The 27490-nt window shown below is 42.2% G+C and overlaps 1 protein-coding gene across 2 annotated transcripts in view; it reads left to right on the forward strand.

The window, feature by feature from the left end:
* The window catches only part of TSPAN7 (tetraspanin 7), a 122581-nt gene extending 95661 nt beyond the window's left edge, over positions 1-26920 (forward strand). Inside the window, exons 2-8 of one of the 2 annotated variants that reach the window (XM_058535643.1) lie at positions 3584-3772; positions 7746-7820; positions 10428-10523; positions 11971-12126; positions 17514-17597; positions 25579-25654; positions 25945-26920. In XM_058535643.1, coding sequence (XP_058391626.1) covers positions 3584-3772; positions 7746-7820; positions 10428-10523; positions 11971-12126; positions 17514-17597; positions 25579-25647 — 669 coding nt within the window. In that variant the 3' untranslated portion in view covers positions 25648-25654; positions 25945-26920. The remainder of the gene's footprint in view (positions 1-3583; positions 3773-7745; positions 7821-10427; positions 10524-11970; positions 12127-17513; positions 17598-25578; positions 25655-25944) is intronic. The other variant, XM_058535644.1, reaches the window with a different exon arrangement.
* Positions 26921-27490: the final 570 nt, after the last annotated feature.

A 27490-nucleotide genomic window follows, 5' to 3' on the forward strand; every position in this document is an offset into this window, starting at 1 on the left:
GTACAAAAAATGTGAGAAAATACTACTTTGTGTTTTATGGATCTTTAGCCCTTTGTAGTTTTTTTTTTTTTCCCCTTCAATTGCCTGGCAATTTCTTCCAATACTCACCCCAAGCCCACCACCACTACCACCACCACCACTAAATATGGTTTTACTCACCTCAGAGCTGCCACCCAACCTTTTTCTCCCTTGTCTATTTAATCTTTTCTTCTTTGTCCTTAGCGTTATTTCCCCAGATTACAATGCCTGCTCAGATTGGCCTTCTTACCATTTCTGATAGTTCCTCAGAGAGGTTCAGAGGGAATAGCAGGTGGATGGCGAACATGAAACTTCTTTCCCTTTCTCAAATCTACAATCAGCTGCTTATCCATTCATTCAGCAGGCACGTACTGGATATTGACTATGTGCAGGACACACAGCTCCTGCCCTCAAGGGGATCACAGTCCTGGATGTGCATGAGAGGGGGATAGGGTGCAGCATAACGATGGCATACAACAGAGTAAGTTCTGTTTAAGGAGGCTGGGAGGAGCGGGTATAGTGTACCATGAGAGTTTAGGATGTAGACGTGTAGTGATAGGAAGGGTAAGAATTCAAGTTAAGAGGATCATCATGAGCAAAGGTTGAGAAGTAGTAAAGTACAGGAAGTTCACAGAGAAGAGCTCAGTTTTCCTGGAAGTACATAGAGTGCATAAAGAATAGTGAGGAAGATGACGCTGAAGGGCTGGATTTGGTGTGTGCAGAATGCCTTGCATATGTGGAGTTCGGGCCTCCAAACACAGAGCTGGTCCATCAGGAATGTTTGAGTATGAGAAGAGCAACATTGGAGAAGGCGTTTCCTCTCTGAGTTGTTCTCACATTGCTAGTCTAAGGTGTTGAAAGGGCCCTGTCTATCCTAGTCTCTACCTCATTCAGAGGAGGAATTCCTTAGAGGATAACTGACTTGGTCAAGGTCAAGATATTGGATGGTTTTTCTCCCATGCAATATGGTACCCACAGTGCTGTGTTCGTGCCTATTGGCAATCTTTAAGAGGCACCCTTGAGATCTGCAAAAATAGTCTTTTTGAAAAAGAATATTTGTGTAATTTACATTATATGAACATTTTAACAAGTTGATAGTATAGGCTTTGTACTTTACATGAGGAGAAGCTTCATATACAAAGCAATGGTTGCATTTAGAGAAATTATTTTTTGAAAAGAAAAATTAAAATGTTAATGCTGTGTGCCTTGAAATCAGCATTTGTGTTAACTTTAACATACTGCATATAATATTTGTTATGGTAATAAGTGAACTTTATGAAATCACTGGTCACAGAAATACAAGACAGTATCAGACTCTTATACTTGGTCAGTAGAATACACTTTCATTAAAGCAATCACATTCCAGTAATGACTGGCAGTAGTAGTGTAGAGAATGCAGCTGCTCAGTGTGTGTCTGAAGTGTTACTGAATCTTTGGGGGCAGTTACATGAAATTGCTAGTCTCTAGATGAGACCTATGTTCAGCCTAAGCAATGAATAGTTTAACTGAATTTTTGTCTTTTTCAATACATTTACATTGTGCTATTTATAGCTTTAGGCAGATAATGGTGGAGTGGGAAGAAGGGGAGAAAGTTTCTCTTTGGTGTCGTTTTAAGTTACCACACAGTATTTGCTGATGGAGAAGTTTGGTAAGTATTTGGCATTTTAAAGACTCTGTTTATAAAATAGTGGCTCTAAGACCCAAATAAATGAAATGTATTTGTTTGTCAATGAATATTAAGCATTTACTCTGTGCCTGGCACTGTACTAAACATTGAGTAATTAAAGATAGCTCAGTCACTGTCCTTTCTACTTAGTGTTCACTGCGTTTTACCCCCAGTGAGTAGAGAGTTGAATCTTAAATTTTGATTCTAGTGGATGAAAAGCATTTTATGTTTCCACTTAGAGGAGTATGGCAATAGAGTCTGTTCAAGGGAGGTACTTTCTTTAGCAGCCACCAGGTGTCAGCAGAGGACTTAGAACTCTTGGCAACATATTCTTGGTTTTAACTCACTAAGTCCATCCCCACTGGAACTTTTCAAAGGCAATAGGCCTCCACTGGGCCACCTTCTCCCAAATATTAGTGTCAAAAGCTTTCTCCTCAAGATTGCATCACAGTCATTCACCTTTGCCTTATAAAAGTAGCACTAGTTCCTCCATCTTTTTCTGATTTAAGGCTTTTAGTTCTCTTTCATGGTGATGGGTCTACAAAGTAGAGGCTATAGAGGTGGGAGTAGGAGAGTATCACCAATCTCTTATTGTTTCTGCTGGTCCCTTCCCCAAAATAGGTGGAGCCCGCTCTCACCTGATATGGCAAGAGGTGCAGGATCCGTTTTTTTTCCTGTGCAGAGAAATAATCTGGTGGTGGAGTTTGATGGCTCCAAACTGCAGAGGGAGTTTTCAGAGTATAAAGGAGAGAGGCCTAAGCATCTTCACTGGCCCAGCCATTTGGTTCCTCGTGTAGCGTGTATTTGGTGGTGTTTACTTACAGATGTTAAGGAACAGTGTGTTGATTGACAGGGGTATCTTTGGTGAGGTGGGTATTCATTTGTATCATACTGGTTTTCTCCAGTTTCTCATCTTGCCTCCTCATTTGAATGGGCGGGCTGGGCAGGGAGCTGAGGCATTTGGTATGGGACATCAGGCAATGGGGTGGGACAAAACTGGGGAAGGGCTTCCTTGAACACCCAGGCTTCTTTTGAGCCTCATAAGGTGTCAGAAGGGGTGGCAGTTAGAGGGCTGTCAGTTTGAATGAGTTGCTAAGCTATTGGTAAACTAGACGAGAAACCGGCTAGGGAGATAGAATCACAAACTCAACTGCTGGCTTCAGCAGCTAAAGCTGCTGGAGTGTGTGGCCTGCAGGGGATGGAGAGTAAGGCATAGCATGCAGCCCCAAATCTATCCCCTGAAGTAAGGGCCTGCTTGATGGAAGCTTTTTGAGTTTAGATGTGCTGTGGGGATTTCCTTTGGACCGATCAGCAGGATTTGACAAATTATATTACAGCTAATTCCAGGAACTATTCAGATTCATCTGTTGTTTTATATTGAATAATGTAAATAAGGCAGCACATAAATAGGGATTCAAAAATATTTTGAATGTTTTGTTTCTGTAGAGATTTTGTGATAATAGTCAAGGAAAATCACCTTGTTCCTTAAAACATTGTACAAGATGTCCTTAAAACATACTATATACACACATGCTATTGAAGAGGGTTGCTGACATTCTTACTGGAGTTGTAGCCAGCTCAGTGTTGGGCAGCATCTCTCAGACCAGACCTGGGAAGGCTCTTTGTAAGCAGCTTTTAAAAAAGCTCTTTATTGTTGGCTTAACTTCCAGTTAATATGGTAACTGCATATGGGATTGTATAAGGGACAGATCTAATTGGACAAAATCAAAGCGTCTGTACTTTGTGATGGGGTTAGTGAATGGTCTCTGGCATTTCCCACTGCTTCAAGGACCCATCTTGCTCATGGAAGCTTGAGTCTTCAGATGTAGGCCACCTTGCTCTGTGTTGATGCTCACCTCTCTCAGCAGCAGTTTCATACTCCCTTCTCCCCCTTTTCAGATCACTGGGGTGATCCTGCTGGCTGTTGGAGTCTGGGGCAAACTCACTCTGGGCACCTATATCTCCCTTATTGCTGAGAACTCCACAAATGCTCCCTATGTGCTCATCGGAACTGGCACCACTATCGTCGTTTTTGGCCTGTTTGGATGCTTTGCTACATGCCGTGGAAGCCCATGGATGCTGAAACTGGTGAGTATGTCACAACGTGATACTGCTTTTTCAATTATTTTTTGTAAAAATACAAATCAAATGAAAGTGAAGTGGTCCTTCTTGAAGCCACAGACAAGAACTTAATATTCATTGACTTTAATTTTAGTCGGACTCTTACCTAATCTACCCTTGAATCCCCTAGAGGGAACAACAGCCCTGAACATAGCCTGGCACAAAAAATCCCAGTCCTGGTCCCTTGAGTTGGATGATGACAGAGCAGTGGTCAGCGGTTCCAATAGGCCATTTATATCCTCATGGCAAGATAAATTCATGGCACTTTTAAATTCTGTCTCAGAAATCTCTTCAAGCATGTGATGTGCAGCTTTGGTGGGCAAGGTAGCATCCCGAACATAAGCAGCCTTTCATCTCCAAGTTCCCATTGGAGAAATACTTTCTGCCTCCTTGAGCTTGGTTGTGCTTGGATGCAAGGACATGCTCTTCTCTAAACCTGCACACCCCGGCTCAGTGCTATGGGAGTTGAGCTAAGCCAGAGCTTCCCCACTCAACAGAGGGTTGATACAGTGCCAAGTATTGGCTGCCAGGACCAGTGCTGGGTGCCTTTACTCTAATAAGGGCAGACATAGCAGTGATGTTTCCCAAAGGGTAAGAGCAGGCCGTTAAAAGGCTGTTACTATGATTCTTAACTTTTTGGTAGACTAGTTGCCTAATTCTCTGCTGAGTGTCCATGCTCTTCATTAATAAGAGTTAATGTTAAAGGATTTTATAGATAAAAGGTAGCAAGGGCCTCTCTTCAAAAGAAAATGTTGTTTAAAAGGATTTATGTCAGACGTCTCATTCTGTGAAAGGGGGAGCAGAAATTCCGTCAGTGCTGTATTGCCTGTCCTTCCTTGTTTAGCCCTAGGTTATAGTAACATTTAACACCATCTAGTGACAGATAGGGGTGTGAAAGTGATTCACTCCAAAGGAACCATCTTCCAAACTGGCACTGGTCAGTCTCTTTGGTGGCAACCTCATGGAAGTAGTGCTTGCTTTGGCTACTTTCTGTCCTGCAGACCGTGCAGGAGGGTGATGCCCTGGCCACCACTGAGTCTTTCAGGTTGGTGGGAAAGCCATAGTGAGGCCATATTGAGGCACTTCTGCTGCTGTCACCTGCCACTCTGTTAGCACCCTGAGTCTACCCTCTAGTACTTCTTACAAGCACTAGGATTTCTTTTGTTCTAGGCTTGTGGTCCTCAGCTCTGGATGCATGCTCAAATCACCTGAGAAGCTTTTTAAAAACACCTTGCCAGGGTCCCATCTCCAACCAATTGAACCAAAATCTATGGTGGGGAGGCCCTGACATCACATTTTCTAAAAGCCCTCCAGGGAATTCTATTGTCCAGCCAGTGTTGAGAATCTCTTCTTTAGTAGAATGAGTAGCAAGGAGAATTAACTTCCAAGGCATAGAAAAGAAAGATCTCTAAAAATCCATCTGTTCAAAAAAGAAGAGAGGAGACCTGGTCATGAGACCTGACTGATTCTGACACTAACTGGCTTAAGTCTTTAGAGGCAAGGATGTAACCTCTTTGGGCCTTTGTCCCCATTTATGAAAGAATAGTATTGGACTAAATGACCAAGGTTTCTTCCAGCCCAAATACTATGACTGAAGGGAGGGCACAAGAGCAGATACAACAATGGAACAGTCATCTCCACTCTCTTCTGAAGATGGTTTTATAGCACACTGCTATTTTCTCCTAACATTTGTGAGCTCACTAGCAGGTGAACCTTTTGGAAAGTAGAGAAGTTTTTTGGGTTTGTTTGGGTTTTTGGTTTTTTAAAAGCTATCATTTAATTCCTTTTACCTGCTAGATGCTGTACTGGGTGCATACTATGTTTTATTTATTCCTCACCACCACCATGAAGTGTAGGCTGTATTTTCGTGTTACATGATAAAGACTTAGAGGTTAAATAACCCGCCCAGGTTCACACAGTTAATATGCAGAGAACTGGGATCAGAATCCATATATGTCTCTTTCCAAAACTAGGACTATTTCTACTACAATATTTTCATTTGGAGAAAACTTGAACCCTGTCGCCTGTATTTAGAACAAGCTCTTCCCAACAGGCTTTTGGCCAAGGCCTTCTGAAGGAAAAGCAGCTGCTGGACGCAGGGAACTTCCCAGAAACAGGAAACTGCTGATCTGGCTGACGAGTGGAAGTCACTTGATGAACTGTCAGTCTAGAATTTTGCGGTCCTCACTTAACCTCATTAATTGCAAAACAACTGAAAATAACTATTTCCTCTTTATGAAGGCCCAGAGGAGCTACCTCTTTCCTAAGAGTTAGTTCACAACAAGGCTAGGACTCAAACCTGGGAGGACTTCTGACCACAGAGTCAAATGTCCTTTCTCTTGCTTGCTTCCTCACAGTTACTTTCCACAGTACTTACCACAGTTACTTTCTGGTCTAAGCCTAGGATGAGACTTTCCCTAGAGTAAAGTGTGCTTCTAATTGCATTTTGTACCACGTTGAGAGAGAGAAGTCGTGCACGTGGGGCATTCTACTCATAACTGTGTGTTTGATATTTTAGTGGCTATGCTTTAAGTGTGTGTAGAAACTTCTGTTAATATTTTGAATGAAACTAGCATTTTAAGCCAGTATTTCCTCCTTTTAATATATGTGCCACTAGCTGAGAAAAATAATTTATGATCCTATGCACATATGTATACTTTAAAAGACATATGTACACTTTACAAGTAAGTAATATGGCCATGTGCAGTGTATCCAAATTCCACAGCATCATCTAGGGCCATTCCAAACATTCAGGACCATTGTATTTCATTTTGAGATGAGAAGCAGCAGATTGTAAGACATATGCCTTTTAGGAAAGGAATCACTTCTCTTTCCTTTTATCTGCTTTTCAAAGTCACAAAACTGGAAACCCTTAATGTCTCGTAAGTACCGTGTAATATCCCTGAACTTAGGCATGCACACACACACACACAAAATCAACTTGGAAAGTACAGGAAGCATGAAATGAGTAAGAAGCACTAAGGGTTTTAGATGCATACAAACACTGTTACTCAGCAGTGTAGCATATTTGCTTTTTTAAAGACTATCAACTCCACCTGGTGTGCAGAACAAGAGAGGTAAGCAGCCCAGTGGCTACTGCTGTATTCAGGCCTGACCTACCATATTGAGGAAGACTGTCGACCTATGCACATTCTGATCTTTCACGATGGGAGGGATACACAATTCCAAAGGAAGGGGTTTTGAAGCCATCTCATATGAGATGTGCTTAAGGAAACTGGAGGAGTTCACCTGAATGAAGAGAAGCAGCAGGTTCACACCATTGCTGTGTTCACACATATAAAGAGCTGTTGTATGGAAGAGAGGTCGGGCTGGTTCTTGTATCTCCTGAAAGCAGGTCCAACACCAGTGAGTGGAAGTTACAAGTAGGCAGACTATGGCCAAGGGAAAGGAAGTCTTTCCAGCGATTGGAACAGTTTGAAAACTGAATGGGCTGTAAGGGGTGGGTAGGTGGAGGGAGTGGGCTTGGTTTGCAGATGCTAGATGAAGGGTGCGTGCAGATACCAGATGACCATCGTGAGGGAGGTGGTCTGAATGCTCCAAGACAGGGCAGAACTGTGTTCTATGACCTCCAGAGTACTTTCTAGCTGAAGGATTCTAGTGTTAAAAATAGTGGATACCTTAGTTGTAAAAGCCCTTCTAGATTTCTCCTGGTTGAGTTGAACTGACAAGCATGATGCTGGTTTCTGGATGAGTTCTCCCCAGCCTGCGCCCCAAAATGCTTAAGCATATTAAATAGACACATTCCTATATCGAGGCTCATGTGGGTAAATATAGAGAAGAGTATTTTTAAGCTTTTCTGAGATTTCGTCTAGGGGATATGAGGATTTGTCTAATTCTCTTTGACAAGAAGTAACCTACCCTGAAGAAGCGCTCTTCCTCCTCATGTATCTGACTTTGTTGTTGTCCACTTGATTTTCAGTACGCCATGTTTCTGTCCCTGGTGTTCCTGGCTGAGCTCGTAGCTGGCATTTCAGGGTTTGTGTTTCGTCATGAGGTGAGTATACACAAAGTGGAGAATTCAGTTAAAGGGTCTTTGGGAGGCACATTTTTGAAATGTGTAAAGGGTGCATATAGGCTAGCTGGCATCTCCGGTGGTATTGCTATTTTCCAAATGTCATGTAATAGGGCTGAAATGCCAATAAAATTCTAAATGCAGGAATTTCACCAAACTTGAAACCTCAGTGGTTGATCCTCATTCTATTTCTTTATATGGCTATTTCATAAAATGATTCTCCACCTTATTTTAAAGCAGTGACCTTCAATATAGATTAAATATGCCTTGTAAAATAGCCGCTTCAGCAAGGCACAAGTCTGTATCTGTGTAACAAGGTTTCTGAGACTGCAAAGGCAAGCCAGACTAGTTGTGGCCCTAGGGCAAAGTGCTAGATTTCCCCAAAACAGCCTGTGCTCGCCTCTCTCCTCCCCAGAGCTCCTGGGAGCCGCCCCCTGCCGCCTGGGGATCAAATCCACACCCCAATATTGAAGAGCTCTGCTGCTTTGCATAGTAGTGAGGAAAAAGGAGAGAAAACAGTCATGATCTAAAACCCCCACAGCACTTTGTTTTTAATTTACATGTAAGATTTTAGATTTCTAAAGCTGGGGAAAAATTATTTTGAATATGTTGTGTGATCTTAACTGCTAGTTTTGAGGACACTGCCAGCTGTCCTGTGTCTTGTGTGGCCATCCTTCCATGTACTATCACTGTAGCTGCTCTATTTAGACAACAGATAGATGCTAATGCAGAAATGAGATGTTCTCATGCTGTCTCTAGCCACCGTGGTATCACTTTTCAGTTGTGTATATTGATGATAGGTCAGAAAGTGTATCCGCTGCAATCAAGTTCTGGTTCTAACTCCCCCCCAAAAATCCATTATTGTACCTCATAGATAGCAGTAAAGCCAGAAGTAGATATGCGAGTGTTAGAAATGAAAAAAATAGCAAGATACAGGTGGGAAAACATGCTGAGGGGGTAGAGTGTTACTGTGGCTCTTGAAAGTCGGGCATCATCTGTCCCAGGCCCTGCTTTTGTGTTGGACCAAGTTAAGTTCCCAGTGAGCTTGCTTGTGCACTTTCTGCCCTCTTTCCCTATTGCCCTGGTTTTTCCCTTTACAAGAGGCAGTATCTCAGATGCCAAGGCTGACTTCTAGAACCCATTTCATATGGCGCTGCATCTGGAATTAGCACTACATCCCACATTCTTATTCTCAGGTGAGGTGAAACCTGATAAGTCATGGCCTCAACTGCCCTAGAGGTGTCCCCACTGCATGTGTGAACTGCAGGTGCGGCCTGGCTCACTCCCACCTGAGCCCTTGCCCAGTTTCCTCCTGTGTATGGCTGTGGCTGGGCTCCATGTAGGGAGTTTTCTCTTAATGGTTCCCGATACCTAGGGCTTGGACATCCTCATCTACCTAACCTCTTTTCATCTGAAACTTAGGGGAGTGTTGGGTGGGGGTTGCAATGCCACTCTTTGACCACCAGTACTGGTCTTGAGTTTGGCTAAACAGTCACACACACATGATGACAATAGGTCATGCTTGGCACCATTTACTCAGAAGGATAGAGTAAAGGAAGCACAGCTTGCCGGCAGGGCAGCAGTGGGCTTATTTCTTCAGCGGGAGTCCTTCAAGTGGTTGGGGATCTATTCTGTGTGCACCTGCCCACCCCTAAGAGCCAGTGCAGGTGCAATGAAGTCAGAGGACACAACTGGGTGTGGTAGCCATCTTGGCTTAGAAGCTCCGTGAAACTAGTGTCTCTCTCTCATAACTGTCTCACGGGCATAGCATCCAGTATCTCAGTAAGGAACATGCCTAGTTAGGCGAGTCACTATATTTAGCCCTAAGCTTCCCACTAGATAATTATTGTCATTCGCTGTCCTCCCAGTCCAGAGTCATTTCACCAATCAGGGGGCAGTTTTATCATAAGAGGGCAGGGGTGTTGCCTGGTAACACACCTGACACTCCACCTTCAGCACGTTTCCAGGGGAACAGAGCTTGAAAGTTAACCCAAGGTCAAATATATTCATACAGAAGGAGAAAAGGTTTTGTTAACCATTTATTAACAACAAAAGTTCATGTCCTATAGCTCCCTTTTTTGGCCTCAATAAAGATAAGTGAGTGAAAGTTGGTTTTGCCCCACTTCCGTATGCTAGAATAGGGATCTGTTTCTGGTCAAAACATCAGTCTTCCTGCCCCCACAATGGCCTCTCCTTTGTCATTCTTCTGAGTAAGGGCAGAAAAAGTTATAGAAAGAAAGATGGGCATTAATCAGTTCAAAGAAAATAACTAGAAAACCCAGGCCTGAGGTTTGGCAAGTCACCATCACAGCCCCTTTCAGAAACTGACTAGCCACTTCAGTGTGTCATTTAACAAAGCAGGCTTCCTCTGGAGAGGGTGAGGGGAACAATTTTTTCTAATTCCTGAGCTAATAAACCCCTTGGTGAATTTTATGAGCTCTTTTGTCTCAGTAAACAGGGCATTTCCTCCTTGGCCTACATTTATTCAGAGACTTTCAGAAGAGGCTATTTTGGGGTGGAAGTTGGTATGAATCTGAGTCCATTTGGGCTGCAGTGGACCAAAACCACATTCCTCCTTGTCTTCTATAGATCAAGGACACCTTCCTGAGGACTTACACGGATGCCATGCAGAATTACAATGGCAATGATGAGAGGAGCCGGGCTGTGGATCATGTGCAGCGCAGCGTAAGTTCCAGGGAAGGAGATCGGGCTGACAACTCTCTACGAGGTCTGGCCTTAGGCTTGTGGGCTGCCGGTGATGTTGGACCAGTAGCATTTGCTGTTGATTCCTGTTCTCCAACTCTTGGTCCAGTTCGATTTCCAAGAGTTGACATCCAGTGCTTGTCCAGGGTCCAATTATCCAAGTAATCAGTGTCAAGAAGGACCGCTGCCTCTGGTTTGCTTTTTCATCAGTAAGGATTGTGAGCATCCCAAGGAAAGCTAGTTTGCCCTTAAATCTGAAGCTTTGGAAAAGAGATAGGCAGTGAGTCTATGATAGCCTTGCTTAGAGTTGGCTTCCAAAGGCTGGCATTCTGGAAATGGTGTCTTTAGACTGGATGAAGAGCTCAGGTGAGCTGTGTTCACTGGCTTGGGCAGTGTAGTGGAGAGCGGACCTAGGAGAAACTGAGGATCTGTCAGGTGTGTGAATGGCCTAGGCTGCCCAGTGCCTTGCAGAGGATATGAGGAAAATAGATGTTTCCTGCCTGGAGGCACAACGGTGGGGGAGGCGGAGGGAAGGTGCTGGTGCTCAAGCCAGACCGCCCATCAGGATCACCTTGGTTTTTGGTTTTGCGGTTATTGTTGTTTTTACTTTAGAAGCAGTATTTTTATTTTTTGGTAATTTATTTTGATAAAATTTCAAATTTAACAGAAAAGTTGTAAAAATAGTACAAAGAACTATGTACTTTTTACCTAGATTCACTGATTATATTTTTGCCCCATTTGCTTTAATATCCCCTATGTCAGGGGTTGGACAATATTTTCTGGAAAGGATCAAATAGTAACTATGTTTGGCTTTGTGGGCCATGCAGTCAGTCTCTGTCACAACTACCCAACTCTGCTGCTGTGGCACAAAAACAGCCATAGATAGGACGTAAACAAATAGGCATGGTTGTGTCCCAATAAAACCCGATTTATAAAACCAGGCAGCTGGTAGGCTCTAGTTTACCAACCAGCTCTCTCTCTTCCTCTATATGCATCTTTTTATTTCCTAAACCATTTATTTACTTATTAGGATAGATCCTGTGGAGAGTTTTTTAAAACCATTTTTGCCTCAGCTCCCCCATCAACCATCCTGATTTCGTTGATCTATACATCTGTACCTTTAACAGCACCCAGCTCACATAGGTGATTTTGATGCTTAGCCAGGCCAGAGGCACTGCTTTGTTTTGTGGAGGTGGTAAGAAAGCCAACATGACATGTAATCGAGGACTGCTTTCCTTTGAGTTCAAATAGGCTTCCAAGTGAGTATAATTGTTAGCGGAGCTTCAGCTCATCTTTACTCACCAAAGCTATACCTGTTGACTTAGGGGCTTGGCCGTTGTTTCTCTTAAAAGTTGCAGGGCGGTGAGTGAGGAGACCACAGTGTCTTTGATCTGCCACACTTTGATTCTTTCCCTTTCCCTGTTAACAGCTGAGCTGCTGTGGCGTGCAGAAGTACACCAACTGGAGCACCAGCCCCTACTTCCAGGAGAATGGCATCCCCCCGAGTTGCTGCATGAACGAAACTGACTGTAATCCCCAGGATCTACGCAATCTGACAGTGGCCGCCACCAAAGTTAACCAGAAGGTACTGGCTTCCTCTCAGCTCTGATGGGATCAGTGGTGAATGTTTGGGGAGGACTTTTTTGTTTCTGTGAAATTATGACAAATAGATTAGAAATGGTAGTCTTGGAGAGAGTCAAGAATCTACCTTTGTGGTCCTTTATTGCCTGGAAGGGGCACTTGAGGCTGCCCACTTCTGAAAGAGAAAGCTGTGATTCAACTTGGCCTCACATTCCTCTCCCTCAGCAAGAATCTACCAGGTATAGTTAGGAAGGTTTAGCAAGTGGTTCCTGTTAACCCTAATGCTGATGTCAAAGAATGTTGCCTTTCTTCTTTCTGGGTGTCTTTGTTCTCCTTAATGTGCCTTCTAAATATGAAATTACTCCCAGCTGGGTGCCAGTCCTTAGCAGGAAGGGGGAGTAGAGTTGACAGCATCTGCTTCTGCTGGGGGGGCAGCCTTTATTTTAGGGAGTCCTCTGCTATAGGAAAAGAAATCAACAACTCCAATTTAGCTCACTGTCAACATCCTGACTCCCAAAGAAATGAGAAAAAAAAACTGGCTAGAAGAAATTTGAAAGTATGTAGTGGAAATGAGAGAAATGAAATTTAAGTAGTCAGAAAAAAGGAAAATCAATTCTGTATTCCACTTTACAGAGAATATGATGAAGACATGATACAACTGCATGCGAAGGCTATCTGTATTCTTAAATACTTAGAGAAATGCCAGGTAGAAAATTTGTTTTTGGTAAAACAAAAAGGAGAAAGAAACCCTACCATTGAGTTTACCTGTGGTTATGCAGCCATCAGGTAAACTTTATTTTCTTACTAAGGTCTTCTAAATTCTATGTGATCTAGGCCAACTATTAAATAATTCATAGAAGACAGCCATCCTCTCAAGATTAGAATGTTAAGACACAGTTTCTGTATTTTACCCATTTATTGTTGGTATTTGTAGCATAAAAGCTGCAAGGCATTGTTGCCATTCTAGAAGCTCATTTTGTCATTCTGGGCTTATCACTTTGCCATTGGTGGAGTAAGGCAGGATGTTCAGCTTCTTGTAGCTAAGAGGACATCTGTTCCTACTGGAATTTTCATAGGAACCCAAAGTTTGAGGCCTCCTTCGCCTCTCGTCAGTAAGATGACTTCTGGTTTCTTCATGGATATCCCCACTAAGCACCCATACATGTCATTATGCTGCCATTTTCTGGCATACCTAGCACTCGGTAGATGCTCTGAATTATAGAAGGCAAGAAATGCTTTATGACAGTGAGATATTGGCATAACAGAGCGTGAGGAGGGCGTTTGTAGAAGCAGCAGCCCTCAACCTTGATAAGTCTTTTTTTATACCCAAACTTCCTCTTCTTTTGTTAAAGTTGAGGATCTGGAGTCAGGCTTCAGTTTAAATTCTGGCTCAGCCACTTGCTGGTTGTGCCATCTTGATCGAGTTATTTTACCTTTCTCACTCTTAGTTTTCTCATCTGTAAAATGGAGATAATAATGGTTCCTGCCCCTTAGGATTGATATGAGGATTGAATGCCTGGCACAGAGTAAGGACACAATAAATGTTAACTGTAATGTAGCATGTTAACTGTAACGTAAATGTCATGACGATGATGGTGAAGTTTGTCTTCCACTCTACCACACTGTGTCTTTTATTAGAAATGATGCAGCAGGTCCTTGTAGGGAAGATCTTTTGTTTGTATTCAAAAGAAAATTTAGAGGCATATCCTATAGTGCATCTCTATAATCCTTACAAATATTTCCAGAAATAAAGAAAGGGTAGCATTTTTTCATTTCATTGTTAACCTACAAATTGACCTCACTTCCCGCCTCCTCCCGCAATTCTACTTGACATTTTTCTGGGCACCTCAAATACCTGGAAGAGGTGCTTAACTTGTATCCTCACTTTCCTTATACTCTCCAACTTGGCTGCTTCAGTGGAGAAATAGTAAATGAAAACTGAAATTTATCTAATGAGTTTCATTAGATATTCTCATTTAATGCCCACACGAACCTCTGAGACAAATTACTTCTCAGGTCTTGAGTCTCAGATGCCTCATCTCTAAAAGGTAGGTAGGAGATGGGGATGAGGTGAAGACAATAGTAGTAGATACTCGTAAAGGTTAACGTCTTCCGCTACTAACTCCCTCCCCCAGGAGGCTTAACTACTGCCACATTCTAGTTAAATGGAATCCTGATGTATAGAATAAGTGCATTCTAAATCCCTGTAGATTTTTTGGTGTCTTGAACCCTATGCTCTGAGAGCACAGAAAGATGACTCTTGGCTCTTACCTGGCAGCCTGAGAAACCTACCTTGTGCAGATAACTGGGAGAGAGCAGGAGGGAGGTGAGAACAGTTAAACAGGATATTTATTGTTTTGTTTTGGGGATGGAATTTATTTTGGTTTTGCTAGCAGGATGATGAAATGTCTGCAAGTTCAGCTGGCTAATAGCGTTGAGTGAGCCTCTACTCCATAGGAATTCCTTGACATTTTTTAAGAGCAAGGGCAAGAGGAAGAGAAAGAGTTATTCTGGTTGGCAGCTACCAAGATAACTCTTCCCAGAACTTGTCTGAGACTAGCTGTCTACTCCTAGTATTGAAAGTCTGCCACTCACAGATGTTTTCCATTGGTGACTGTGTTGATTTAGACCTGCTGAGAGGGTGAGCAAATTACCTGTTCTGTTTCTGGGTGTTTCCTAGGACATAGAGCAGGTCTCTGTAGATTTATCTCACACCTGACAACCAGGCTTTCATTTTAGGAAATTAAAAGAGATTGTTGTGGGCAGATAAGATTATGGTTTAGTGGAGAACTTGAGGCGGAATGCAAACATGGCCTGTAGTTGTAGTATCAAAGCAGTTCTTGTAGTCTGCAGATCTATGCTGAGACCTGGAAAATGGGCTTGTGGGTCCACGTGATGAATAACAGAGATAAATCCAGAGATAGAAAGCATTTATTTCAACCTTGGTCTTGTATTGTTTAAACAACAACAAAGAAGCTAAATCGCTTTCATCTTCTCATTTGAAGTAACCCTCCTACTGATATGATTCATTAATTTGCTTTCTTATTTGGAGTAAAAAATAGTAGGGGAATTCTTATAGAAGAGTGCTTCTCAAACTTTAATGGGCATGTGAAACATCGGGAAATATTGTTAACATTCATTAAAATTCATTAAAGATGATTAACCCAGGATTTTGGCAGATTCTGATTCAGTAGGTCTGGAGTGGGGCCTCAGATTCTGCATTTCTAACGAACTCCCAGATAATTGCTGCTGCTGCTGCTCATGGAAGAACTCCACTTTGCGGAGCAAGGTTTAAAGAGAACAATTTTGTCACAATTGTACTAATGCCAGGCACTTCATTTTTCTGGTTTCTCTTACTAGTTGGAGTGGGCTTATCAAAAATAATGTGATTGACTCTGAAATCTCCTACAATGGAGTAGAAATCATACTTTAGAAAAATATGTTCAACTTAACGTGTAGAATTGAAGTTCACAGGAAAAAAAAAAAAGTCGCTGCCAAACTGTTTTGCAAAGTAAGAAACCTACCTCCTTTCTCTTTGGATTTTATCATTGGATTTGTTTTTCCATGTTTTGAGCTGACCTGACACTAGTGCTGGTCTGATCTTCATTCCTCTGCCGACCATTGCTGTGGGGAGAAAATACAGTAATGATGGCCAGCATGGCAAAATGCTATCTTAGCTGTTACCATTTGGAAAGTATATTAGAATATCCACCTCTCTTCTGGCTTTGAACGCTTCCTAACCTAAACTGCTCTCCCTTCCAATACCTTTTGAAAAATAGTGTGATATATAGTTTCACTAGGGAAAATGAAATCAGCAAGCAAGCTTCTACTATAAAAAGAGAATCAAATTTCAAATCCCCATGAGCGATAATGTATTTCTTTTCCCACCTCCGCCTTGGCCTTCAAATTTGCATCAGGTAACCAAGGAATATAGTTTGTCCCTTGCATTGAAAACATGTGTCAAAGCACTGCTGCTAAGTTAATGTGCCCTTTCCTCTGCAAACAGACTGTGAATGCATAAAATATCAGTTATTAGAAGATATGGCATTGGCAGAATTTTCACAAGCTATGAGAAATGTTAAATTGTTAAATTTAAAAATGGGAGATATGTTTTTTGTTGTTTTTCAGATGTTATTACAATTTAGTGTGCCTTTCTTAATAAACAACAATCCTCTTTACCCTGTTTATGAAATTAATGTCTTGATTTTCCACAAGCTTTATACATTCAAGGTGAAGCCCTTTTTTAGAAAACTGGAAAAAGACTATGGCTTCCAAGGCTAAATAGGTCAGTTCAGAAGTCTAGGTTGATTTGGTCCAGTTTCAAATAAATATACATATAAATACACACACACACACAGACACACACATATATTCCTGGTGTTTGACCTGTCAGGCATTTAACCGGAAGAGTCAGCTTTTGCCTTTGCATTATAAGTAATGCACAAAATTTGGTGTTTCCTACCTGGACTAGGTTAAGAAACTGTAATCCAGAATAACAACAACAAATTCAGCAACATTGTTGAACTCCAACCAGATCATTTATTTTAGAGAAAGGTGATTAACTTTATCAGTTTTAAAACGAACACTGAAATTGGTAAAACTGGTGCTGTTTTTAATCACAGCATTTGGCGATTTCATAGTATGTTGAAGGGAAATTCACTTCATTTTATGAATAAAGTTATTGACATCCAGAAAGGAGAAATGACTTGTTCAAGGTCACATAGTAAGTTTGTGGGAAAAAATGGCTCTAGAACATAGGTTTTTCCCTATTAAAAAAAAACTTAATAGTCTCCTTAGGAAGAACCCTAAAACACCATCAAGTTGGCTGGTATTCAAACACCTTTCTCTAACCACATGATCTCACTTTGTCCAAGATTTTGTCATGTATTGTCAAAATGCTGGTAACTATGCTTATGATGCTGAGTGTTCCTGTTCAAGGATGTGGAATGCCTTTTTATCTGTTCACGTCTACTTTTATATCTCTACAGTGTTTGCTTCACAGATCTTACAGATTTCCTGCTAAATTTAATCTTACTACTGAAACATTTGTGGATGAAAGTATATATCTGGATTTGCTTTAAAATAATCCAGCCAGGGAATGCGAGTTGAAGAAATTTAAATGAAACAAAGATTGGCCATACGTTAATTGTGACATTAAAGGAAGGGTCACTTGAGGGTTCATTGTACTACTCTCTATACTTTTTTGTATGTTTGAAATTTTTCATTATTTTTTTAAAGTTTGAAAAGAATGCTAGTAAGTTCCTAGAGTGAATTGCAATTGTATTTGCTGGATAAAGGTTGGAGTGTACGTGGGAGTATTATAAGTTAACACAGCCTGGTTTTACCCTAGGTAAACCATCTCTGAGACCATCTCGCTCTCTCTGTTTCCAGGGTTGTTATGATCTGGTGACCAGTTTCATGGAGACTAACATGGGAATCATCGCTGGAGTGGCTTTTGGAATCGCGTTCTCCCAGGTAGCCTACTGTAATCTTGCAATTGGGTCTAGCCTTTCCCCTGTCTCCTGGCTCTCCTTTCCCTCCCTTATCTCCAGATTCTCTGCCTGCCTCCCTGTGCCTTGGGAAGAGCTGATAGATGGGGTCAGAGCTCCTTGCTCATTAGTCCTCAGGTCATCTGTTTATTGATTTTCCTTTTTCAACTTAAATGAAGTTTTGCCATCAAGGGAATATTGGTTACAGTTCAACTAATGACTCACTCCAGAAAAACAACTTGCTTCTTCTGTAGGTCAAACAGAGGTTAACTGAACAAAGTGCTGGCTTAATTGGAGCATAAACAACTCCAAACATCAAATGGCTGCTCTGGATTTGGGGGAGGCTTTTTCCTGGTTGCCCTGTCCCGTTTTTGTTCTTAGTTCCTGAAGATTATGCATGAGATCTCACCCTTAAAGGACAGCCTAAATTTAGCAAACTTCATCTTGTCATCATTATTTTAATCCCCAGGTTTGACTATTGTTCCTTAAAAGGAAACTGAATTTTCCTATATTAAATTTTATATCTCTTTATCTCTACCCAGCCTCTAACAACAATGCGAGAAGTAACTATACAAAATAAGCAAGCCACACATACTCGAGGATGGAACAAGATTAAGCTAAATCTGAAATTTTGTCCACCTCCACCAAGCAGTGTACTGTCTCATAGGCTTCTGATCTCCCAGCCAAATGATATGTCATTGCTATAATATTGCTATGGGTGGAGCATCAGCATGTATACTTACAACCACATAAAAATTTTATTTATGTTTAACTCAGAGTTTTTTCAGACCAACAGATCATTTTTCCAGCAAAGCCCAATTAATGTTATCCCAGTAATGTTTCCACGGCACTAATTTCACCTGCCTGAATTCTATATTGGCTCTCTCGGGCTATAATTACTTTTCCCCTGCCCCTCTGTACCTCTTTCCTTCCTTCTGAGCAATGCGGATGCACTTTAATCTTATTCAAGTTTGTTCCTGAAACTTTTCTTTTTATTGAAATATGGCATATACAGAAAAGTATGTACATTATACACCTTAATAAATTATCACAAAATGAACATACCTGTGTAGCTATCACTTAGATCAAGGAATACAACATTAGCCTGGTAGTTTTTGCAAATAGAGGGCTTAGGCTTAGATAAGTTGAAAAGCTTTTCTTTCCAAGCAGTTACAAAAACCTGTGTGACATGTTACCTCACAAGAGTGTGTGGACTCAGCCAACACGAGTGTGTATTTCTTGTCACAGTTTCAAAATTCTTTTACCATGCTTTGTTTTTTGCAGCTCATGAAGTGAATTAAACCCTCAACATGCCAACACACAGACAAACCAGAGTGATGCCACAAACAGTGCCAGTTAACTCAGTCTCGAGAGACATTTCAAAAGAAGTTGCTGCCCTGAGCTTCCTTCTGGTTGCTATCATATTTCATTAATAACACTTCAGTGACACATCTGTAATGGCCAGGGGACGTTTAGAGGATCCTGGACCTCGTGTTCAATGCAGATGTGCGGGATGCACTTGACAGCTGTCACACACAGTATACTTTACACATGCATGTGCAGCGTCAGGTTAACACCCACGTATAGGGCAGACTTGTGCTTGGCGTTTAAGGACTGTCCCCTTAGAGGAAGGAATATTGCTGAAGTCTCCCCTAATGGCTGTCCTAGAACCCTAAAGGGATATGATGCCAGTACTCTATGTGGGGAGAAGAGAGGCTCAAAGAGCCTGGAATCTCATGGATGAAACAGCTTATCATCCAAGAACATTCCCATATGACCATGAGGGGATCGGGGGACAATCCTATTTTCAGTAGTGAAATGAACCAAGTCATAAAGAATCGGATTAATATCTCTCCTCCACTTCTCACTCACACATCCCTGTGAAGGCATTTATGCTTAGACAAATGGTTATCTGGCCTGATGAGCATTAATCTCTGTGCTACCTTGAAGAAATCCCTGACCTGGGCGTTGTTGAGTTGCTCTGTGGCCTTCTGGGGCAGTGAGAGAGAGGGGCTTTGGCCCCAAGGAACCCCCGAACAGAAACTCTCTGCAGAGAGTTTAGGTCTCATCATGGTACCACATAGTTGTTGGGAAAAGAAAACAAAACACAGAGGCCAGTGACATTTCACAGTCAGTACCATTCACCCACGTGGCCAGACAGGTACAGTGGGACAGAGACTAGAGACCTGCCATGCTCAGCCTGGGGCAGGGAGAGGAATGGCCGTGGCTAGCTTTTATTAGCCAGATGCACTAAGAACTGCAGCTTTTAATGGTGCCAGCAGGCTCAAGGTTCTTGGACGCTGAAGTTGGCTTCCAGATGCCAGTAGATGCAGGGCCGCTCTGAGACAATGGTGGCCACTTACCCGATGCCTGTTCAAGAAGAACCAGCCATACTGATCCTGGTCAGTGACCCAGAACCAAAGCTTTAGCCACATGTGTTCAAAAATTTCAGGGCTAGTGTCATAGTAAAACTTAGCAAATATTCACTGATACTGATGAATCAATCATATTGGCCTATGTCTTGGCCTTCCTGTGATAAAGCAAGCTCTACTGACTAGAAGTCACAGAGAGACCAAAGGAAAGAACAGAGCTCTCCCCACCTTTCCTCACCTGCCCTCCACTTTCTTCCTGCCCTTTTCCTCGCCTGCTCTTGTGACCTCCATGCTATCATCTGTTGGAACAAACTGGCCTTGCACATCTGTTATCTGAGAAATTGAAAGTGGTATAAAGTACAAGGAAAACTAAGCTGAGTCTAGCCTTTTAATAGACTGTGCAAGAACTTTGTCACCTGTTAGCTAACTTAAAGCCCTTGAGTTCTGTTTTTGGATAGCAGAGTTTTGGCAAGCATTTAATATTTCTCCCCACAAACTCCCATTGCCTTTGCCCTCGCAAGGAAAACCCCATTTGTCTGGATTTGATCGGCAGGGCCTGCTGCCCTATAAATTTATAGCAAGAGGTTGAGTGTGTTTTGATAGGGTACCTCCTCCCTGCATCTTTGGCAGCTGCTCTTTTACTGAAGAGGGCCTGGGGAGACAGACACACACACACACACACACACACACACACACACACACACACTCTCTCTCTCTCTCTCTCTCTCTCTCTCTCTCTCTCTCTCTCTCTCTCAAAGAGAAAGAACATCACATCCTCTGCTCCCAACATGGTCCAGAAGCAAAGAGTGAGGGTGTCTGGGTCTGGACACTTGAATTGCTCCATTTGTGACACTGCTTCTCGCTTTGCTTGGCCTTCTGTGTGTGTGTGTGTGTGGTGGTGGTGGTGGTGGTGGTAGATGGCTGCTGTATTTAGCACTTCTGTATCCAATGTAAATAAACACAGGGCGTGGCTGGACTTGGAAACCATTAGGCTTGATTAATCCCCCACATCATGGAATATTACAGTCCTGAGTGGGCACAGTAGAGCTGTTTTCCAGAAGAGGAGGGTTGAGTGCCTTGCTTGAGGTTGAGTGGCTACTGTAGATCCAGGATTACAGTTCTGACTTCTGCTCTATTAAACGTTTAGGCCAAAGATCACCCTTGTTCTTGCCTCAGGTAGCACCTAAAGGGAACTCATTTTGTGCCTTTATAACAAAAGGGTTTGAGTCTGTGGAATTTGAAGGAAAACGGTTCTTCTCAAAAAATACAAATCCTCCTCCTACCCATCCATCCCCTGACCCTCGCCCCTGCTGGGCTTCCTCCAGGGCCCACAGGCCTCTGGGATGATTCGTTATGGGCCACGAATGTTCTTCTGGGACTTGTTTACCTTTTCTATGTAGAGGGCAGGACAAAATTCTTGGTAGCCTTGATGAGACATGGCCGCCGAATAAGGCTAAGGGATCTATTATTCCCCTAGTATTTTCAGGGCCTGAGATGGTCCCTAATAGCATTTATGCAATTTTATTTCAAATGAGATTCCTTGGCACTGTCCCAAAGACATGGATGGTTTATTTAGTTTCCCAGTTAAGTCATTAACGTAAAATCTCTGCAGGCATTATAAGGATCTAAATTTTTGACCTATTGCTTGATGCTTTCTTGTTAAGTTGCCTTTACAGCTTTGTTTGCTGTCCTCCCTCTGCCCCTGATTGGGCCACATTTGCCTCCCATGGTGATCGCAGGAGAAAACACCCTTGCCCTGTCGCCTTTTACATCTCTTGTCTTTGCTGACATGGGCCCCACCTCTCTCCCACCTCTCGGAGTCCGCCTTGTTACTGGTGAATTGTAGAGCCCCGGTGATGCAATCCATGTTACTAGAGTTTTGTGTGTTGCCCCGACCTCTCAGCTCTGTATATGGAGATGCCTCCAGAAAGCCTGGAGTTAGCCTTTTGTAAGCAGAGGGCCTTTCTTCTCTCTCTCCCTCTCTGGCTTCTCAGTTCTTGAAGCAGCAGGACTTTCCAGAGGTTTTTTTAAGACACAAAAGAAAGCAGAATACAGTACTGACAAGGCAGATAGTGGTAAAAATAAAATGTTACTTCAGAAAATTAAACAAAGGCTAATTACAAAGTCTTAGTCAACCAAATATAAATAATCTGATCCTAAACTCCCTAGACTGTGTGGGATTAGGCACTTCACCAGCCATGGGAATGGCAAGTGGTGGTTCTGGGGTCTCCGTCCTGAGAGGTTTTCAGCATAAGAGACAAGCTCTCCTTTTGCTGTCTTCCTCCAGGGTTTAAAGCAGAAGTTTGTCCAAATGCCCACATACTGCGGCCTTAATAAATGTCACCAGTGTGCTTCTGAAGGGCAGCCCAGAATCCCATACCTCTGCACTTTGAAGCACTTTTTACATATATTTAACTTAAAAAAACGGTTTCATCCAAATAAAGGTGGATTTCTGTCTACGGAGTAATTGGGTCTAGTGGCAAGCAAGCATTTTGTTCTGACTCGGACTGAGGAAGGGGCCATGTCTTTAGGCTGAACAGGCTTTCCGTTATATACCTAGAAATAATCTGGTAATAATTTGTATTAAGTATAGGATACTTCCCCCCACTTTCCCTTACTTGATATTTATGGAGATGAGAGATCAAAGTTTTCTCTCAAATATGATGAAAACACTATGGCAAATTTGGAATCAGTAATCCTGTGAATAATTCAAAACACCTACTATATCCCATATCCTAGTTTTTGTTGCACTAGAAGTAACTAAACTAAAAGCCAATATATGTAAAATACTGTTTTCACATAGCTTTTATGTACCTCAGTTCCGGACTTTTTTTTAGGAAAACAAATTTCTTAGTAGATGTTAAAAAATTTTTAAAACCATCTTCTTACATGGGTAAACAGAAGAAGATGTGTTCTTGCCCCAGAAATACAAAATATAGTAAGTTTAAAAGCAAATAGCTTTTATTTTTACCTATATTTTTTAAAGTTATTGTTTTTGTGAGAAAGTATGTCCAGGGCTTAAGAATGATGCTGTTGGGCCAGCCCAGTGGCGCAAGCGGTTAAGTGCATGTGTTCCGCTGCGGCAGCCCGGGGTTTGCCAGTTCGGATCCTGGGCATGCACCGACGCACCGCTTGTCAAGCCATGCTGTGGTGGCGTCCCGTATAAAGTGGAGGAAGATGGACATGGATGTTAGCCCAGGGCCAGTCTTCCTCAGCAAAAAGAGGAGGATTGGCAGATGTTAGCTGAGGGCTGATCTTCCTCACAAAAAAAAAAAAAAAAACACACACACACACACACACACAAAAAAGAATGATGCTGTTTCTGTTTAAAGGCAGAGGGACATGCTATTTTTCCCTGAAAGCAGAGATTTTAGATACAAGAAATATTTAAGCATTTTAAAGAATTTTCTGGCTGTGTGGTCATGAATTGCCATGGAGGCCAGGAGCGTTGTAAACCAGTGACCATAGGAACATTGCAAACCATGAAGTGGAATGGTGACTATTGTAAATGCTTAAAATACACATGAGGTCAATGAGAAAAATCTAAAGGGATAAGCTTTACAAAGAAAGGAGAGTCTAGGAACTTGAAATCAAAGAGATGCCCACTGAAAATTTCTCCCTGAAGCTTGCAGTGTAAGGCAGGAAGGAACCCCTGGTGGTGTGAGACAGAGGAGTTATTCTGGAAAGAAAAGAGGTCTAGGCCCCATTGTGGGGGTGGAGGCAGGAAAAGGGGATATTTTTGGCTAGGGGAAGAGGGTGGAACCTTAAACTCTGTGTGGGTTACCTGTGTGGTTTGGGGAAGATTCTTTAACTTGCCCTGAATCCATTTTCTTATCTGGAAAAAATTGGAATGGTAATATTGCACATGAGTGTGGTAAGGATTAAATAACTTGATATACTTGAATGTGCTATGTACCTCTAATACTTGTTTTTTGTCTGGAATCTGATTTTTGAGAGTATCAAGTGTGTTCTGATATATGTTGGTCCTGGAAAATGGCAATTCTAATGAAAAGGGACAAGCTATAATGTTCAAAGTCTTTGCACTCATGGGGGAAATTTCAGTTTCTCATTTGGCATGAAATTCTGGAGGTTACAGCCGTGGTTCTTTTGGCCATTTGTTGGTATGTGCATGATACTATGTATTTTGTGGCACAAAATGATGTTGGCCAGAGCCTTGGTAGGAGAAAGGGTAAGTCCAATAAGGTGGTGATTTTTCCTTATCTCACGGAGATTATAGTTTGCATATTTCACGGCACAATTTTAACTTGAAAAAGGAAGAGAAGAATCAGGGATTTCAGCAAGAAAGGTACCCAGGTGGACTGGAATCTGCACAGGTGGGTGGAGAGCCAGGAGAACAGAGTTCAGGTGTTGCCCTGACCAACAGTGGGACCCAGAGTGGTCACAGGTGTTTCACCTGTAAGACAAGGTGACTGGATGGACTGGATGAGTGGTTCTTTCACCTGGAGATCTTGTTAAAACGCCAATTGCTGGGCCCCACCCCCCAGAGTGTCTGATTCTGAGGTCAGGGTGGGGCCTGAGAATTTGCATTTGTAACGAGGTCCCAGGTGATGCTGATGCTGCTGGTCCTGGAACCACACTTGGAGTGACACTGTGCCAGATTATCTTTAAAGGTCATTCCCACCTCTGAACTAATATAACATGGCCAATTGCTTAAGGAGAAGGGACTCCATTTGGACAAGAGAAGCTTCTGGCCTCTAGATTCAAGTGCACAGTTGGGCCCCTGTCCAAAGAATGCTGATCCTCCAGAGTCAGGAATAAGAATTTTGATTTCCAATAAGCAGAACAGATGTGCTTAAAGATGTCTTGGTAGTGTCACAACTGCTTTTATCAGATCCACCTGTGCTATAGGTTAAGTCAAGGCACAAAGACAGGTAGAGGATTTGAGGTCTTCTGAGGAGGTGAAGATACCCTGTTATTGGTTGTTCTGGGGACCTGAAAAACTAGAGGATGGGCCTTGGGTGTAAATGGGCCCATTTAGACCTAAGATATCTACATGGCTTAGAGACATAGCGAAATTAAAGCCCCCCTTTCCCCTCCCCCCTCCTACCTCTCACAAGCCGTGGCTTTCTTCGTTGGCAAACTCACATCGTCAAGAATAGGGTTTTGTTTTCTTGAGGAAAGAACTATTATTCTGTCAGCCAGGTATGGCTGGGGTATCATTCTATGTTGAGATATCTTCCCAATGCATATGTTTATGGTTTTGAATTAAGTTTTGGCATTTTTGTTAACATCTCGCCAATTCTCTGGTACTTAATTTTTTTCATTACTCTCATAACATATGAACACATTTTAATACTACTTATGTGTGTCAAAAGTCGTGTTTACGTGGCCATAGTGAGCTAGAGCTGGAACCTTATGGCCAGTTCGAGAGCCTCCAGTTGTCCTCCACTAGCAGGTAGACTCGCAAAGTCTCAGATCCCACAATTGAAATCAGATTTGATCTTTTTCTCTAGTGTCCTTTATTTATTCATGTACGAAAGCCCTCAGTTGTTAAAAATTATATCTGGGAGGGTCAAAGAGAGGTGTAGGTCAGTGACTTGAGATTCTTATTCTCGTTTTTCTTCCTGGCAACAGCTGATTGGCATGCTGCTGGCCTGCTGTCTGTCCCGGTTCATCACGGCCAACCAGTATGAAATGGTGTAAGGAGAAGGTGAGTGGCAGTAGTGAGTGTTTAATTTCGGGGTTCTCACTTTAGGGCACATACTACCCTTCAAATGGGCAGGGGCACATACTACCCTTCAAATGGGCAGGGGCACTGCCTGGCCACTTAACTAGCTGATCTTGGCGGCACGTGTCCACGTGCCAAAACCTCATTTCTGCAGTGCTGGAGGGGAGATGTGATCATTGCTATTGTGGAAAATATATAAATGCTCTTTCCGGCTTGTTACCTTAAGTCCTTGTTAATGGTGAGTCACTCACATGTTTTAATTTCTCTCTTAGTCTTTCAAGAACGGTGGAATAAGAGACCTGTTTTAAAAAGGAACTGCAGCAATCTTTGAAAGACTTCCAAAGAATGTTAGAGCACAGTACATAATACACCTGCCCTGCTCCCCCTAACCACCCCCCACCCCCCGTGCAACTGACACTCCCACACAGTCTCTGCTCCACCTTTCAGCTCGCATCATGTGTAGCGTTCCATTTTGTGAAGCCCTGTTGTGCCAGAGTGTAGCCAGGTTCCCTGCATCTAGTCCTAGTGGACCCCACCTGAGGCCCTGTGCTCGCTCCTCATACTGTACTTGGTCCAGCTGCAGCTCATTGTAGGTGACTGGTTATCGCACCATCACTGGCCCTGCTGGGCCCTGCATGTAGTGTGGGAGGCTCTTATTAGCCCTTCATCATGATTGATAAATGCCACACCCCTTGATGTAGATAAATAGCTCTCTGTTCTTTTGGCTTAATCTCCTTGGTTTGGTTTTCCCTTTATTAAGGCTGTTTCCTATCTTCTTCAGGCTGCCTAGGACATGTAAAGAGATACAGCGGTAATTGTCCATGAGGAGAAAAAAGCATGTGTCATGCATGAAGGAAATTGTTGAGCTTTAGGTGGCCTCCTTGCTCATTATTGTCACATGCCTGGGTATGTGTAGACAGTTTAGTGCACCTATGCCTCTCAGTTGAAACCTGTATAATCCGATTACAAAGCTGTATTGTTGCATTCTATGACAATATTACTTCTGTTTTTCCCCAATTAATTGCTATTGTGTTATTTTACTTCTTTCTGTATTTTTTCTTTGTATTGATGTTATAGACATCGAGGACCTCATCAAATAAATTTAAAAATGAGTGTGAAGGGGGAACAAAAGTCAAAATATTTTTAAAAGATCTTAAAAAATAATGCCTCTGTCTAGCATGCCAACAAGAATGCATTGATATTGTGAACATTTGTGATACATGTATTAATAAATAGAGTCATGACAAATCACTGTGTTCCGGTTTTGTTCTTTGGTTATTGCATAAGTTTTTAAATACATATTTCTATTCCATCTTCTTCCACAGGGGATTGGAGATGCACCACCTTTCCCCGACACAGTCCTCCAAACATGCTCCCACCCTACCCCACCAAAATAGCATCTGGCAGTGTAAAAGCTGAAGGGTTAGATTTTTTTATGGACATTTCAGAAACTTGAATCATTTGTTATGAGCAGGATATATTGTTGGCTGAAAAATAGAACCTTCGTATTATTTGAGAGGCAGAAAGATTTCAGCAGAGTTTTTTAAAGTCTGGATGTCATTTAAAAAAAAGGAAATGAGCATCTATTGTTTCCTTCATAGTTGCTAATGAGCATGTATTCTTCCCTTCCTTCTTTCTTCTCTAGATTGAATAAACTCAATCTAGAGAAGAGATGACATTATACCATTCAGTCATCCCAATGCCCTGGTTTGTACTAAAGTATGGAATCCTTACACTTGATTTAAAGAGCATTTTAGCAATAGGTGTAGTATATATTATCTATGATCTGTTTTTTCCTTCTTAATGAATCATCCTTAG

The sequence above is a fragment of the Diceros bicornis genome, chromosome X (assembly GCF_020826845.1).
Source record: "Diceros bicornis minor isolate mBicDic1 chromosome X, mDicBic1.mat.cur, whole genome shotgun sequence".
Classification (NCBI taxonomy): Eukaryota; Metazoa; Chordata; class Mammalia; order Perissodactyla; family Rhinocerotidae; genus Diceros; species Diceros bicornis.